Source organism: Myotis daubentonii, chromosome 1, assembly GCF_963259705.1.
Source record: "Myotis daubentonii chromosome 1, mMyoDau2.1, whole genome shotgun sequence".
Classification (NCBI taxonomy): domain Eukaryota; kingdom Metazoa; phylum Chordata; class Mammalia; order Chiroptera; family Vespertilionidae; genus Myotis; species Myotis daubentonii.
The window spans coordinates 190,827,886-190,844,085 of NC_081840.1; the positions used below are offsets into that span (position 1 = coordinate 190,827,886).

Below are 16,200 nucleotides of genomic sequence, written 5' to 3' on the forward strand. Positions count from 1 at the left end.
ACTTAATTGATTCTTTCATGACATTTTGTCTATTCTCATTCATTATAACAAGTAATAACTGTTTTTATTTTTTAAAATATATTTTTATTGATTTCAGAGAGGAAGGGAGAGGGAGAGAGAAACATCAATGATGAGAGAGAATAATTGATCAGCTGCCTCCTGCACACCCCCTACTGGGGATCGGGCCCACAATCCAGGCATGTGCCCTTGACAGGAATCAAACCAGAGACCCTTCAGTCCACAAGCTGATGCTCTAACCACTGAGTCAAACCGGCTGCCATGGTCGGCAAATTGTGGCTCGCGAGCCACATGTGGCTCTTTGGCCCCTTGAGTGTGGCTCTTCCACAAAATACCACGTGCGGGTGCGCACGTACAGTGCGATTGAAACTTGGTGGGCCATGCGCAGAAGTCGGTATTTTGTGGAAGAGCCACACTCAAGGGGCCAAACAGCAGCATGTGGCTCATGAGCTGCGGTTTACCGATCACTGGATAACTGTTTATATTTCTCTAGTTTGCTTTAAGTAAATATTTTTGCTTCCTTTTTTATTATTTCTGATTTAAATTGTTTTCCATTCCATTTTTTTCCTCCTGAAAATGTCAATATACTTAGTTAACTTATCCTTTCTGGAACTAGAAATTACATAAATATTTTTCCACTATTATTTTAAAAACTGTTAGTCCCATCAACTGGTTATTTTCCTTACCTAACCCTCAACCCAAGAAAAGGAGGCCTTTAACATACTTTCCCTTCTATCCTCTCCTCTTTTCCATTCCCTACTCCTGATAAGACTTTTTATCACTTTTATTTTCTCTCCCTCTTCTGCCCTCCTTTCTTCTTCCTAATAACTAGGTTTTGCTGAAATAGTACTTCAAGTTCAAAACTATTATTAGGATGTTTCTTAAAGTATGTTGCCTCCACTTTAAGCATAGAAATTATATGTTCATTATATTAATATCACACACACATACACACACACACACACACACACACACACATCAGGTTTTATTGCTCACCATTTGTATCTTCTCTTCTTAAACTTCTCCTCCACTGGGATCTCAATTCTGACTTATGTCTTACTTTATGAGAATTATTAGTCATGTATTTTTATCAGTTGTGATATGTAAATGATGTTACTAAATCCTTGCCATAAAAACCTCTTTTCCTCTGATTTGAGATTATATCTTGACTGGGAGTAGGATGGTTAAATTGTAAAATTGTTATCTCAAAATATGACAATATTATTTCACCAACTTCCAACTTCAAATGTTATAAATGAAATTTCTGATTCTATTTTTCTATTAATATATACTTTGTTCCTAAATAGAAATTTGTCAACATTTTTCGTTATATCTAAAATGCAAGAATATTTCCCAGATACATCAAACATGCCTCAAATCAGTCTACTCCTTTGAATCTACAGGTTTTGATCTTTATTTAATTCAGAACCATTTCCTCCCACTATTTATTATCATTATTATATGTCATCCATCTCTCTTGTTTCTCTTTTCACACTTCTATTATTTATAGCCACTTCTGGAATCATATTCTAAGTGGGGTTTTTTGCACCCATTATTTTATTTTGATGAAAACCTAATCTGTTTTATTTCCTTTTTCTGGCAGCTAGGCTCCTTTATTTGCATTACCATTTTTCCTGTTGGCTTATTGGGGCCACTGTTTTGTTATTAGAGGTAGTACTACAAGTTGGGAAATGAGATTTTCTTACATCCTGTAGGCTGAAGGTTGGGCAGCAGGCATTCTTCATACCAAAGCCCAGAAGGAAGTCTTCCAGCTCCCCATGCTCTGCCCACCATGCTAGCTTAGTCTCAGGAGCAAGGAATCTTCAGTTTTGCAGTTTCCTCTTAGAGGCAGTGGGTCTATGAAAACCCACTCACATGGTCCAGTGTCAGCTTGATCCCTGGGCATCCATGCAGCTCAGTTAGCCAATCTCTTCCCAGGGCCTGTGTGATTCTATCTTTTCACAGGGTTCTCAGGTTGTTCTCTAGGTTCTTCCTGGCCCATGAAAAAGAAGGTTCCTCATCACCTCCCTTCTCCCAGGACTCCCATTAAGCCCAAACCCACTCAACACCAGGAAAGGCAGGTATATTAAAATGGGAATATAAGAGAAATATGACGTAATTTAGCTACCATCTTGTCAAGATTCTTCCATTCACTATATTTTAGGAATTACATCCAAAACCCTTATCATGGCCAACAAGGTTCTCTATAATCTTGTCGCTACCTACGCATACAACCTCAATTTATATACCCCCTCCCTTGCTCACTTTACTTGAGTCACAACAAGTTTGCTTCTATCCCTCAATTATACCAATCTCATTTTTCCCTAAGAACTTCACTTCCTTCCATCTAGAATACTCCTCTCCCCTTGATTGTCAGGTTTCACTCAAATATCACCACTTCAAAGAGGCCTGACTTGATCCTTCCCATATCTCCATTATTTACTTTAGTTTATATTTTTATATCACCTAATACTATCTCAGATTATCATATTTACTCCTTGGTCTGCTTGTTATCTATGTTCTCTTTTGAATCTCTAAAAAAGAATGGATCTATCTGATTAGTTCATAGTTTTATTTCAACATATACTTATTGAATACATGAACACATTCCAATTGCTTAGGAGCAAGAGGAAAATGTAATTTAAATCGCTGCAATTCCAATATTGAGTCAGTTTTTGAAGGCCAGTCTTTGCAAAAGTAAAAGTCATGGGCAGTGCAATTTGTTGTCTGGTGCTCTGTAAAGGTCCTACAGTGGGAAATCATCCATCAGGTTGAGATCAGGAGCACCTGAAAAAAACAATTCATAAAATTTCTCTGAGAGATTTCTACATATCTCACTTTGAACCCATCAGTAGCATGTTATTCAAACAGCAGGCAAAAATGGTTTGAAGTTCAGTCATGAACGAAGGCTGCCATTGTAAAGAGAAAGAGAGGGGGAGAGAGAGAGAGAGAGAGAGAGAGAGAGAGAGAGAGAGAGAGAGAGAGAGAGAAGAAAGAAGGAAGGAAAGAAAAAGAAAGAAAGAAAGAAAGAAAGAAAGAAAGAAAGAAAGAAAGAAAGAAAGAAAGAAAGAAAGAAAGAAAGAAAGAAAGAAAGAAAGAAAGAAAGAAAGATCTCCTTCTGGGGACATTTCTGTCAAGTTTTACGACATTGATATTCAATAAAAGGCTGAACATGGAAGATAAAATCTATTACTTGGTCTTTTGAATTCACTTCTCCAAAATGAATATTCTGATGTATCATGCTACTGTTAGGAACAAATATTTTTATACAACTGTGCCACGTATTTTTTTTATTTAAAGACATTTGTGAATGAACTGAGCCTGAAGATAATTTTCAAAAAGATATATATTTAACATATTGCATCTTTTCCCTAAATGAGTCATGATCTGGGAAAATTTTAATACTATGTATTTGAAGATATTAAAGAACTAGTTAATTTTGGGGATGTAGGTAGTAGTAAAATGAAACTGGTCTGGCCATTTATTAATAACTGATAAAGTGGAATGATGGATACATGGGCTTTTTTACACTATTCTATCTGCTTTCATGTATGTTTGAAGTTCTCCACAATGAAAACTTAAAATAAAACATAATAATTATGCATTTTACTCTTTTAACAGATAAATGAAACATTTCATGGATCAAAACTAAGAAGACAGTATGTCAAATCCCATGTTGTCCAAGTAAGGTATATAAAATAGCATGAGAGGCACTGAGAAAAAATGTTCTGTCCTTCTGTTTCTTATCTCATACTCAGCAGAATGTCTTTGCTTGGTATACAATTAAAGGGTTCAAACAAATTTGAATTCAGGGCTTCAAAACAACTAGCATTTTCAAATGTGAAAAATAAAAGGTATTCAAGGTCTATTGAGAAATTATTGAACCAGAATCAGGAGTTCCAGATTATTGTAAGTTTCAGGTAAAGATTAAATGAGTGTGTGCGCGTTTTAAATATAAGGCCCAAAATAAAAAAGTACATTTAAAATCAGGAGATTATTTCAAGCTAAGGAAAGAATAGGGAAGGTAAGAGAGCCATGTATAGAATGTCTGACCCAGGAGTCATAAACTAGTAGCTAATGGGGTAAATCCCAAATGTAAAAGTTAGAAAATTTCACATAAAAAAAAATAATTTTTAGAATGTTGAAAAATCAAAAGATCTAACAACACAGACCACATTCCCACATGATTAATAAACTGAAACTGAGGCTGCACAGTTTGCCATGGTGTATGCACATGTATTTACACCCAAAAAGCTTCATTCTTTTACCTTACCCTCCTGCCCCTCTAAAAATCCAAGTCTGCAGCTATTTTCTAGCAGTGAGGATGTTTTAACCAAATACTGGGAAGGAACAGATAACCTGCAAGAGATAGGAAAAGAATAACAACTACAAATAGAAATAGAAATGTTAATATGCTTTGGAATCTACCTCTCCTTAAAACCAGCACACTTAACCAGTGACCCCCTCCCCTGGAACTTTTTATATATTAACCCATTTAACCTGATAATAACCCTGTGTGGTTTTATATATAAGTTTCCCATTCTACAGATGAGGAAACTGAAGTAAAGGAAGGCTAAGTGACTTGCCAAGGTCACACAGTTAATAAATACTAGAGCTGTAGGTTGAACCCAAGCAGGTATATCTAGATTATTGCATCAACTTGTGTAATCTTCAGCTTTCACTCTTGCTCCACTACAATCCATTCCCCACACTGCAGTCAAAGTGAATTGGAAAAGCATATAATCCCCCCTACTTAATATCATCTGATCATTTCCTACGATTTCCAAACTCCTAATATAGTCCACATGACCCTACCTGACCTGGCCCTGCTTCCCTCTGACCTTTTCTCATACCCTTGACTTCACCCATAACTTTATATTCACACTACTGACCTGCTATTATTCTTCTAATAAACATGCAAAATTGCATCATTGGCTTTGCCCAAAGTAAACTAAACTCATGTCTTCATGACAGGAGGTGGTTTTACAACTTGGAGTAAGGTGCCCACCAAGGTTAGGCTTTCACCTTCCCCCTGGAAGTGAGAGATAAAGAGGCTACCATCTTTGACGGCTACTAGACCTGAGTAACTGTAGATGGCCTTCAGGGGCTTGAGAAACACATTTCTAGGTTAAACTGCAAGAGCCTTTTGAAAAATTTACTTATAACTCAAAGGACCAGAGAAAGAATTTACATTTACAAATTTTTAGAGTAAGTGATCTAAAAACAGGGCTATCAGGGGCCTAGAGTCAAAAAGAAGTCTGTCAAACATTTAATAAAACGAGGGGAATGTTAAGGCTACTTTGGGCAAGGTTTTTACAGTTGATATTCCTTCTTTCTGGAACATTCCTCCTTCAATCCTAACATGACTCAGTCCTTGTTACAAGGCTCTTACTTCAAAGAGGCTTTATATAATGTTCCCATATCTACTCTTCAAGTCAATGCTCTATTTTCTTCGTAGAATTTACCATAAAGATTATTTATTTCTTTGTTTTCTTGTTTATCTGTCTCTCTTTCTAGCTCATGCTAGCAGGGATCTTGTGGTCTTATATGAGCTGATATAGTACCTAGAACTATGTATGGCATATTGCCTGAACTAAATTAATACATGTCTGTTTAATGAATCAAGGTATGAATGAATGAATGAATGAATGAATGAATAGAAAGTTCAGGAATGTAAAAGAAAATAAGCATTTGTCATATAAAACTAGAGTATTTTATGAGTCAAGAAAAGGTAAAATTAAAATAACTTTTATTTCATTTTTTATTAGAAAAGAGGAGCATTTTACCCTAATGATGTCAGCCTAATAATCCATATGTCTATATTTAGTTTAATTTTAGGTTGTTATTTGACACAGAATGAAGAGTCAAAGTGACATCTATGGTTTGACAAAAATCTTTAAAATAAACAAAGTAATACAATATGTCCTTGCCTATTGCATTAGAAATAAAGTGTTTGTCCCTATAGATCAGACAAGAAAAAAATAGCATTGCACCTACATAAAAGCATACTTAATAAATTGGCAAGTAATAACTAATGCTTAATACTGTATAAAGGAAATAAAAACAATTCACATATAGCACTCAAAGTAAGAGCATATGCATACATACTCTAAAACATAAATAAGGAGTGATATAAAAAAATAAGCTAATCCTTTAATTTAGAATTATCCTGGAAAAAATTGTTAGAATAATAGGCTTTATAACCATTTTAATCATGGATACTGGACACGGTTTCTGTTTTTGTTCATGAGTGTTATGAAGGTTTAGAAGTGGATGTTTTCAGGACCTTTTTTTAAAAATATTTTTATAGATTTCAGAGAGGAAGGGAGAGGGAGAAAGAGAAATATCAATGATGAGCGAGAATCGTTGATCAGCTGCCTCCTGCATGCCCCCTATTGGGGATCAAGCCTGCAACCTGGGCATGTGCCCTTGACCAGAATCAAACCTAGGACCCTTCAGTCCTTAGGCCAACTCTCTATTCATTGAGCTAAACCGCCTAGGGCCAGGATCTTTCTTGAGTCTCACAAAGCTTTGGGGTGGTTGTGGGTTTTCAAATGCACATATTCAGAGAAATACCTAGAGAGGTAAGGAGACACAGAAACAGAGAACAGAGCAAACAGAGTGGAAGAGACATTCCCCAGAGTCACTGGTAGTTACCCCTTTTTAAATTTCTTGTTTGTTTATTTATTTTTACTTTGTTTATTTTATGTATTTGCATCTTCAAGTCAGAATTATAAATTTAATAAATCTGGTAGAAATTTTTTACTCAGTCATGATTTCGAACAGGTGAGAGAGAATTGGCCCGCCCTGGAAAATTCTGCCCTCACTTTAAAAAAATGAGAATTAATGATTCTCTCATCTTACCTGTTACATTCACTTTTATACTAGCTATTGGCCCTTTATACAGAGTCTGTACTGGATTTATAATACATAGATGCATTTATATTAATAAGTAATTTTTACACAATACTCTAAAATTTTCAAAATACCTCCATATACATTATCTAATATGGTGTTTACAATAACCCAGTAAATAATATTCCATCCCTATTATAGATATGAGGAAATTTAAGTACAGAAAATGCCAACAGCTTGCTATAATCAAGAAGGTGGCAAATAGTAAATCTAGAATACAAATTCAGTTCCCCTGAGTCTAAATCACATTGTCTTTTCTGTTCACCATGTCCAGAAAGTGCCATTTCTATGCCCTTGGGAGAAACTGAAATAGCTGCTAGGAGCTCTGCTTAACAAAGTTTGCAATGACTCTGCTAAGAATGACAAAGGCTCAGTAAAAAAGCTGAATTTATTTGTCTGCTTCTGTTCTGCAGCAGAGCCAAAGGGAAAGTGGTAATACATTGTGTGCTGAAGTTTATATTCTGCTTTAAAAATAAGGCAGCAAAATTTCGGGATAGGATCGAAACCATTTTATATCAGAAGTTAAATGGTGAAAATGGGTGTTTAAATATAGATTCTTCTTCATTGAGAGTCTCAGGTAAGCATTTTTCTGTATGGTATAGAGTGATTTTCAACTTTTAATTTGAATATGGTATTTTGATATGCAAATGAAAACAACACTTCTCTCTTTAAAATGTCATTTTATATACAACGATAATTATCTTTAATCACTGATTAAGTATTCAAGGTTCATTTTAATCAATTTGTTTATATAATATCATCTTGCATTATTGGAATCAAACCTTATTTGATTATAGTTTTTTTAAGTAATCAGGTTCCCAAATAATGTTTTTTTGCAACATAAGGCAGCCTTTAACTCTGAAACTATTATGACTTGTTCTGTGGGTCATGATTTCTTCCTCCATTCTTTTGGATATCACAAGAATCTAGACTCCTAAACTCCAGAATTGAGTTTGAATCTCTTTAACATCAAACTTCTTTATAGGCCTTTAATGGACTTTGTCTCTCACTCTTTCCCACAATCTTAAAGTCTTATTCTCAGTCACCTAATACTATTGTAAAAGGCAACTTCTAAAAAGTAGGAACAAATGTTCCACCATTCTCTGGTCTTGATAAAAGTACAGTTAACATTTGGCAGAGTTAAGCCATGCTATCAGTTCTTTGGTACAACAAATTTGACCAAGGACAGAAAAGTATCCCTACCCTTAAAGGAAGGACTACATGTTTGTTTAGGGTGTGGGGAGAGAGGAGAAGAATCTCTAGACCAAGGGTTCACTTGCATGGAACATCAAAAGGCTTAAAACACAAAACCTGAACATGCATCTCCTGAATATGGAGTACCATGTGTTTGAAATATGACTCTTCTCCAATTATTTGATACTTTCTTTTATAACCTTTCTTATCATACAGCTTATCCTATGTGTCCTGACCTCAAAAGAATACAGATAAGTAAAACAGCTCTCCAATTTATAGAGAAGTTGACAACAACAGTATATTTTGGGAAACTCATTTGCTAAAACCATGAACTCACAAGTTAAAAAACAACATTATATTCCCAGTATTTTTCCAAACTTTAAGACCATTATGTACGATACCAGGAAAACAGACTTTCTGGATGTCTTTTCCAGATTTATTATTTTTCTCGGTAGTTTGACATATTACAATCCCACGCTACAGTTTTAAGAAAAGCAGTGACCGTTAAGAGTAATATACTGAAGTATGGATTGCACTTTGGTACTGTCTTAGTCTCCACCTGTTGCTTAGAAGCTCCACCTCCCTCCTTTCTCACCTCTCATCAGAAGGTTTTTGTCAACAATGTATCTAAAGCCCTATGTTTTCAGTCCACTGGCTTCTACACCCTTGTCACCACGTTTGGCCGACAATTCCAGTAGGAGTTATATTCCTTTGACAGAGCTCTCAGAGAAGCCCATTCTTTCCCTTCAGTGCACTTTCTCAGGTTTTAATTATATAAATCACTAAAGTGATTACTTGATTATGGACTGTCTCTCCCATCAGATCATAATCTCCTTGAGAGCAGAGGCCATGTCTATTTTTGCTCACCATTACATTTTCAGAGACTGGCCTATTCTGGATAGTATAGGATATATATATATATATATATATATATATATATATATATATATATATATATATATTCAATTGAGGTTCCATAAAAAGAATTAATCCCTAAAGAAAATGGTATGTGTGACTGTTTTCTGTTCTTCCAAAAAAAATAGATAGTACTATTCCAGATGCATAAAAGAATTCATTCATTTCATAAAAATAAAATCCCCCTAGGGCTTTAGAGCTTAATTCTCTTCCAGAATCCCAATTGAGGAGGGATGACGGCAAGGTTGCAACATGTATGTTACTAGTAGACATTGCTACTCCAGATTTAGGATGTATAGAGTACTTCACTTATTAAGACCCATGAACATAATGTGTCATTCTACTCACTCCTGAATTCCATGAAAAATGACAAAGCTACTATGTTCCAAGTTACTAACAATCAGTGAGAGAGCAATGTTTTCTCCATTCATCCTAAACTCACTAACTAGTTCAGAAGATTTTCAAATTGCCTAGTTAGCATAAACCTAGAAAAACCATTGATAGTATAGTTTTTCCTGCCCATGAAAATAGTGTTTCCTGAAAAATCTCTCAAAAAGAGAATTTCTCAACCTAATACCATTGATGCCAATGGGTAAACTTTTTATGCATTTCCAAACTCCCAAATTTATATTCATGGATGCTTGAATCATATCACAGTTCTTTAAAACAGAGATGATAATATCAATAATTAAAATTAGTTAACACAGTTTTCCTTTATTTTATAATGTGAGTGCTTACATGATCTCATTATTTTATAGCTTAAGAATCAAACCAAAACATTAAAGTGTTTGTTTAATTCAAACTTCAATGCAAAAATAAATAAATAAATAACGGAAGGAAATGACAAGTTAAACAATTCAAGTGATATCTCACCGAACAAGTTGACCTCACAGCATGATGCACTTGACTATCACTGCCATAAACTCTCAAATCAAAAGCTACAAAGAAAATGTAACACTAGACTAGATGTACCAAATACACAACTACAAAGATGTCCACATGGTGGCTCTCTTCAGGGAGCTCTGGAAGGAAAAATCCAAGTCATTCCTTATAAAGAAATATCTCACAAGCTAAAGTGAGGGTTTTAAATCAAATGTCTTATAAAGTTGAATGTTCATAACTTTAATGGGCATATTTAAGGGTATGCCTGTAATTTTCTTTAAATAATAATCATTTTCTTAAAAATGCCTGCATATATTGGTACACTTAACCATCTATTGAATAGGATGAAAAGTATTTTAAATACTTATGCTAAATTATAATTGGTTAGAGTAAAAATTCAAATTATGTTGAAGTAATAGAATGAATAGTAACATAGAACTTCATACAGATGACTGTCCTGACCCATTATTAACAGTTTTACAAGAAGAATAAAGCTCTGGCCTAGCAGTCATTTGTGAGCAGCAGGCCAACCCTGACAAATGGATTAGTAGAACTCATATTTTTCATGTGGCTTGATCCTGAGACAACACCTCGCTGCATTTGCACCATGATTTAATCAGTTGACTGACCAGTTATTCTTTGATAAATTGCAGAGGAAATTTTCTTAAAGCTTATTATTGCCCACAGTGTCCTTTCTTAATCAAGAACCAATCTTCAGCTCTTATAATCCTGTTTTATTAGCAAAATATTTTTAAAATATTCTAAGTAGTATAATACCTTGACCAAAGACAATTCATTGCAAATATATCTGTCTAAATAGGTAAATATTCTGAATAGTTTATATTTTATCTGTTTAATAAACTATAAAAATTCTTTTTAAATTATATTTTTGCAAAAATCTTTCTCAAACTTACCACCTACTTTTTTAGTATGAACATTAGTATGGACATCCATCAATATATAGTGGATATTCTAGTGCCCTCAGGGCATGTAGGGAAATATTGGGTTATTAGTGCCTTTGCCAAATAATCCCAATGTTTGGGGTTTTGAACTCTAATAATTGTTCTTTTTTTTATTTCTCATACTTCAATGTCAAGCAGAGTTCCCTTTATTTCTTCTTTTTAATACTTTATTGTTTAAAGTATTACCTAAGTCTCCTTTTCCCTCATTGAACACTCTCCAGCCGCCCCCCAATCCCCAGCACATGCCCTCACCCCCCTAGTATCTGTAACCATTGGTTATGCTCATATGAATGTATATGAGTCCTTTGGTTGATCTCTTACCCCCTCACCCCTGCCCCCCTGCCTTCCCTTATAGGTTGGACAGTCTGTTCAATTCTTCTAAGATTCTGGTTCCATTTTTGTTCATCAGTTTATGTTGTTCATTATAATCCACAAATGAGTGAGATCATGTGATATTTATCTTTCTCTGACTGGCTCATTTTGCTTAGCATAATGCTCTCCAGTTCCATCCATGCTGTTGCAAATGGTAAGAATTCCTTCTTTTTTTACATCAGTGTAATATTCCATTGTGTAGATGTACCACCGTTTTTCTAATCCACTCATCTGTTGATGGGCACTTAGGCTGTTTCCAAGTCTTAGCTATTGTAAATTGTGCTGCCATGAACATAGGGGTGCATATATCCTTTCTGATTGGTGTTTCTGATTTCCTGGGATATATTCCTAGAAGTGGGATTACTGGGTCAAATGAGAGTTCCATTTTTTATTTTTTGAGGAAACTCCATAATATTTTCTACAGTGACTGCACCAGTCTGCATTCCCACCAGCAGTGCACGAGTGTTCCTTTTTCTCCACATCCTCTCCAGCACTTGTAGTTTGTTGATTTGTTGATGATAGCCATTCTGACAGGTGTGAGATGGTATCTCATTGTTGTTTTGATTTGCATCTCTCAGATGATTAGTGACTTTGAGCATGTTTGCATATGTCTCTTGGCCTTTTATATGTCCTCTTTTGAAAAGTGTCTATTTAAGTCCTTTGCCCATTTTTTATTGGATTGTTTTTCTTCCTTTTGTTAAGTTGTATGTGTTCCCTATAAATTTTGGAGATTAAATCCTTATCAGAGATAACATTGGCAATTATGTTTTCCCATGCCATGGGCTTTCTTGTTGTTTTGTTGATGAGGGTTTCTTTCGCTGTCCAGATGCTTTTTATTTCGATGTAGTCCCATTTGTTTATTTTCTCCTTAGTTTTCATTGCCCTAGGAGGTGTATCAGTAAAGATATTGCTATGACAAATGTCTGCTATTTTGCTGCCTATGGCTTCCTCTAAGATTTTTATAATTGCCCGTTTTATGTTTAAGTCCATTATCCATTTTGAGTTTATTTTTGTGTATGGTGTAAGTTGGTGGTCTAGTTTCATTTTTTTGCATGTATCTGTCCAATTTTCCCAACACGATTTATTGAAGACTGTCTTAACTCCATTGTATGCTCTTGTCTCCTTTGTCAAATATTAATTGAGCATAATGGCTTGGGTTGATTTCTGGGTTCTCTCCTCTGTTCCATTGGTCTTTTCATCTATTCTTGTGTCAGTACCAGGCAGTTTTGCGAACAGTGGCTTTGTAGTATAGCTTGATATCTGGTATAGTGATCCCTCCAACTGTGTTCTTCTTTCTCAAGATTGCTGCAGCTACTCGAGGTCTTTTTTTATTCCAGATGAATTTTTGGAACGTTTGTTTTAGGTCTGTGAAATAAGCCATTGGCATTTTAATGGGGATTGCATTGAATCTATAGATTGCTTTGGGAAGTATGGACATTTTAATGATGTTGATTCTACCAATCCATGAACATGGTGTATTCTTCCATTTGTTTATGTCTTCCTCTATCTCATTTTTCTGCAACCTTTAATTTTCTGAGTATAGGTCCTTTACCTCCTTGGTTAAATTTATTCCTAGGTATCTTAATTTTTTGTTGCAATGGTAAATGGGATGATTATTATTATTATTATTATTATTATTATTATTTAGTTTCTCTTTCTATGAGTTCATTATTGGTGTATAAAAAAGCCATAGATTTCTGATTGTTTATTTTGTATCCTGCTACATTGCCAAATTCATTTATTAATTCTAGTAATTTTTTGATGGAGTATTTAGGGTTTTCTAAGTACAATATCATGTCATCTGCGAATAATGACAATTTTACTTCTTCTTTTCCAATTTGGATGTCTTTTATTTCTTCTTGTTGCCTGATTGCTATGGCTAGTATTTCTAGTACTATGTCAAACAGGAGTGGTGAATGTGGGCATCCCTATCTCGTTCCTGTTCTTAGGGAAAATGGTTTTAATTTTTTCCCATTGAGTATGATGTTGGCTCTAGGTTTGTCATATACGGCTTTTATTATGTTCAGGTATGATCCCTCTATTCCCACTTTTCTGAGAGTTTTTATCAGGAAAGGGTGTTGGATTTTGTCAAATGCCTTTTCTGCATCAATTGATATGATTACATAATTTTTATCTCTCCATTTGTTTAAGTGATGTATCACATTTATTGATTTGGGGAGATTGTACCAGCCTTGCATCTCTGGAATAAATCCCACTTGGTCATGGTGTATGATCTTCCTAATGTAATGCTGGATCTGATTTGCCAGAATTTTGTTGAGTATTTTGGCATCTATGTTCATCAGGGATATTGGCCTGTAATTCTCTTTCTTTGTGGTGTCTTTATTTGATTATGGGATTAGGGTAATGCTGGCTTCATAGAAAGAGCTTTGAAGTGTGCCTTCCTCTTTAATTTTTTGGAACAATCTGAGAAGGAAAAGTTTTAGTTCTTCTTTGAATGTTTGGTAAAACTCCCCTGTGAAGTCATCCAGTCCAGGCCTTTTGTTTCCTGGAAGTTTTTTGATTACTGTTTCAATTTCATCAGTAGTTATCAGCCTATTCATGTTTTTTTATTCTTTCTGATTGATTTTTGGAAGCTTGTATTTTTCTAGGAATATATCCATTTCATCAAGGTTGTCCAGTTTGTTGGAGTAGAGTTGTTCATAGTACTTTTTACAATCCTTTGTATGTCTGTGGGGTCAGTTGTTACTTTACCTTTTTCATTTCTGATTTTGTTTATTTGGGTCCTCTCTCTTTGCTTCTTGGTGAGCCTGGCTAGAGGTTCAGCAATCTTGTTTATCCTTTCAAAGAACCAGCTCTTGGTTTCATTGATCTTTTGTATTTTTTTTTGTCTCTATGTTGTTTATTTCCGCTCTGATCTTTATTATTTCCTTCCTTCTGCTTACTCTGGGATTTTCTTGTTGCCCTATTTCAAATTCTTTAGTTGTACAGTTAGATAATTAATTACCATTTTGTCTTGTTTTTCTGAGGTAGGCCTGTAGAGTTATGAACTTCCCTTTCAAAACTGTTTTCACTGTGTCCCATAGATTTTGTATTGTTGTGTTTTCATTATCATTTGTTTCTAGGATGTTTTTAATTTCTTCTTTGATCTCTTTGGTAACCCAATCATTGTTAAATAGCATGCTATTCAGCTTCCAAGTATTTGAATTTTTTTATTGTTTTTATTGTAGTTGATTTCTAATATTATGCCATTGTGATCTGAGAAGATGCTTGATATGATTTCAATCTTCTTGAATTTGGAAAGACTTTGATTGTGACCCAATATGTGGTCTATCTTTAAAAATGTCACATGTACACTTGAGAAGAATGTATATTCTGTAGCTTTGGGATGAAGTGTTCTGAAGATATCAATTAAGTTCATTTGATCTAGTGAGTCATTTAATATTGCTGTTTCTTTGCTGATTTTTTGTCCAGAGGATTTATCCAGTAATGTCAGTGGAGTATTAAAGTCCCCTACTATGATTCTATTGTTGTTGATCTCTCCCTTGAGTTCTTCCAGAAGTTTTTTTATGTATTTGGGTGCTCCTGTATTGGGTGCATATATATTTTTACCAGAGTTATATCTTCTTGTTGTATTGATCCCTTTACTATTATGAAATGGCCTTCTTTATCTCTTGTTATGGCCTTCACTTTGAGGTCTATTTTGTTTTATATAAGTATTGCTACCCCAGCTTTTTTCTCATTTCCACTTGTCTGGAAGATATTTTTCCATCCCTTCACTCTCAATCTGTGTGTGTCCCTTGTTTTGAGGTGGGTCTCCTGTAGACAGCATATATATGGGTCATTCAGCCACTCAATATTTTTTGATTGGAGCATTCAGTCCATTTACATTCAAGGTTATTATTGATAGGTACTTCTTTGTAGCCATTTTTATTTTTTGTGCCTATGTTCCTTCTTCCCTTTTTATTTCTTCTTTTTACAACAGTCCCTTTAGCATTTTTTTCCATTGCTGGCTTGGTAGTGATAAACTTCCTTATGCTTTTTTTTTAGTCTGTGAATCTTCTGATTTCCCCTTCAATTTTGAATGATAGCTTTGCTGGATAGAGTAAGTTGGACTCAGTTCCCTGGCCTACATCACTTTGTATACTTCCTTCCATTCCTTTCTAGCCTGATGTGTTTCTGTTGAGAAATCATTTGATAATCTAATGGGAGGTCCCTTGTAGGTAACTCTCTGCCTCTCTCTTGCAGCCTTTAAGATTCTCTCTTTGTCATTAACATTTGCCATCATAATTACAATGTGTCTTGGTGTGGGTCTTTTTGGGTTTATCTTGTTTCAGACTCTCTGTGCTTGTGTAACTTTCTTCTTCCCCAAAACAGGGAGGTTTCCTGACATTATTTCTTCAAGTAGGTTTTCTAACCCTTGCTCTTCTTTTTGTAATTCTGGCATTCCTATTATACATATGTTGTTTCATTTCCTGTTGTCCCAAAGCTCTCTTCGCTCTCCTCCTGCCTTTCAATTTTTTTCTCCAATTGCAGTTCAGATTGGATGTGTTTTTCTGCTCTGTCTTCTAATTCACTAATTTGGTCTTCTACTTCTTTTAGTCTACTGTTGAAACCTTGCATAGTTTTTTTATTGTAGCTATCTCACTTTTATTTCCTCTTGATTCTTACATAAGTGGTTGATTTTCTCATCCATCTAGATTATGAACTGTATGACCCTTATTCTGAATTCTTTTTCTGACAAATTGCATGTCTTCATTTTATTTAGTTCCTTTTCTGGTGATTTCTCCTTTTCTTTCCTTTGGGGGTTGTTTCATTGTCTCCTCATTTTTGCTCTCACTGAAGGATCTAGGCGTTGAGTTGCACTGGGCCTGTGACTGCAGTGGCCGGCTTGGTGGCAGGTCGTACGGTCACCAGGACCGGGGTTGATGCATCGGGTTTGGCTGCTCATTCTTAGTTGTGGCACCCAGGGTTGCTGCATCAG

The 16,200-nt window shown here is 35.0% G+C and overlaps 1 protein-coding gene across 1 annotated transcript in view; it reads left to right on the plus strand.

Moving 5' to 3' along the window:
• LOC132240017 (transmembrane protease serine 11C-like) overlaps positions 1-16,200 on the plus strand; it is a 56,507-nt gene that overhangs the window by 11,577 nt on the left and 28,730 nt on the right. The window contains exons 5-6 of the mRNA XM_059707348.1: positions 3,640-3,707; positions 7,347-7,510. Of these exons, the coding sequence (XP_059563331.1) occupies positions 3,640-3,707; positions 7,347-7,510 (232 nt within the window). The remainder of the gene's footprint in view (positions 1-3,639; positions 3,708-7,346; positions 7,511-16,200) is intronic.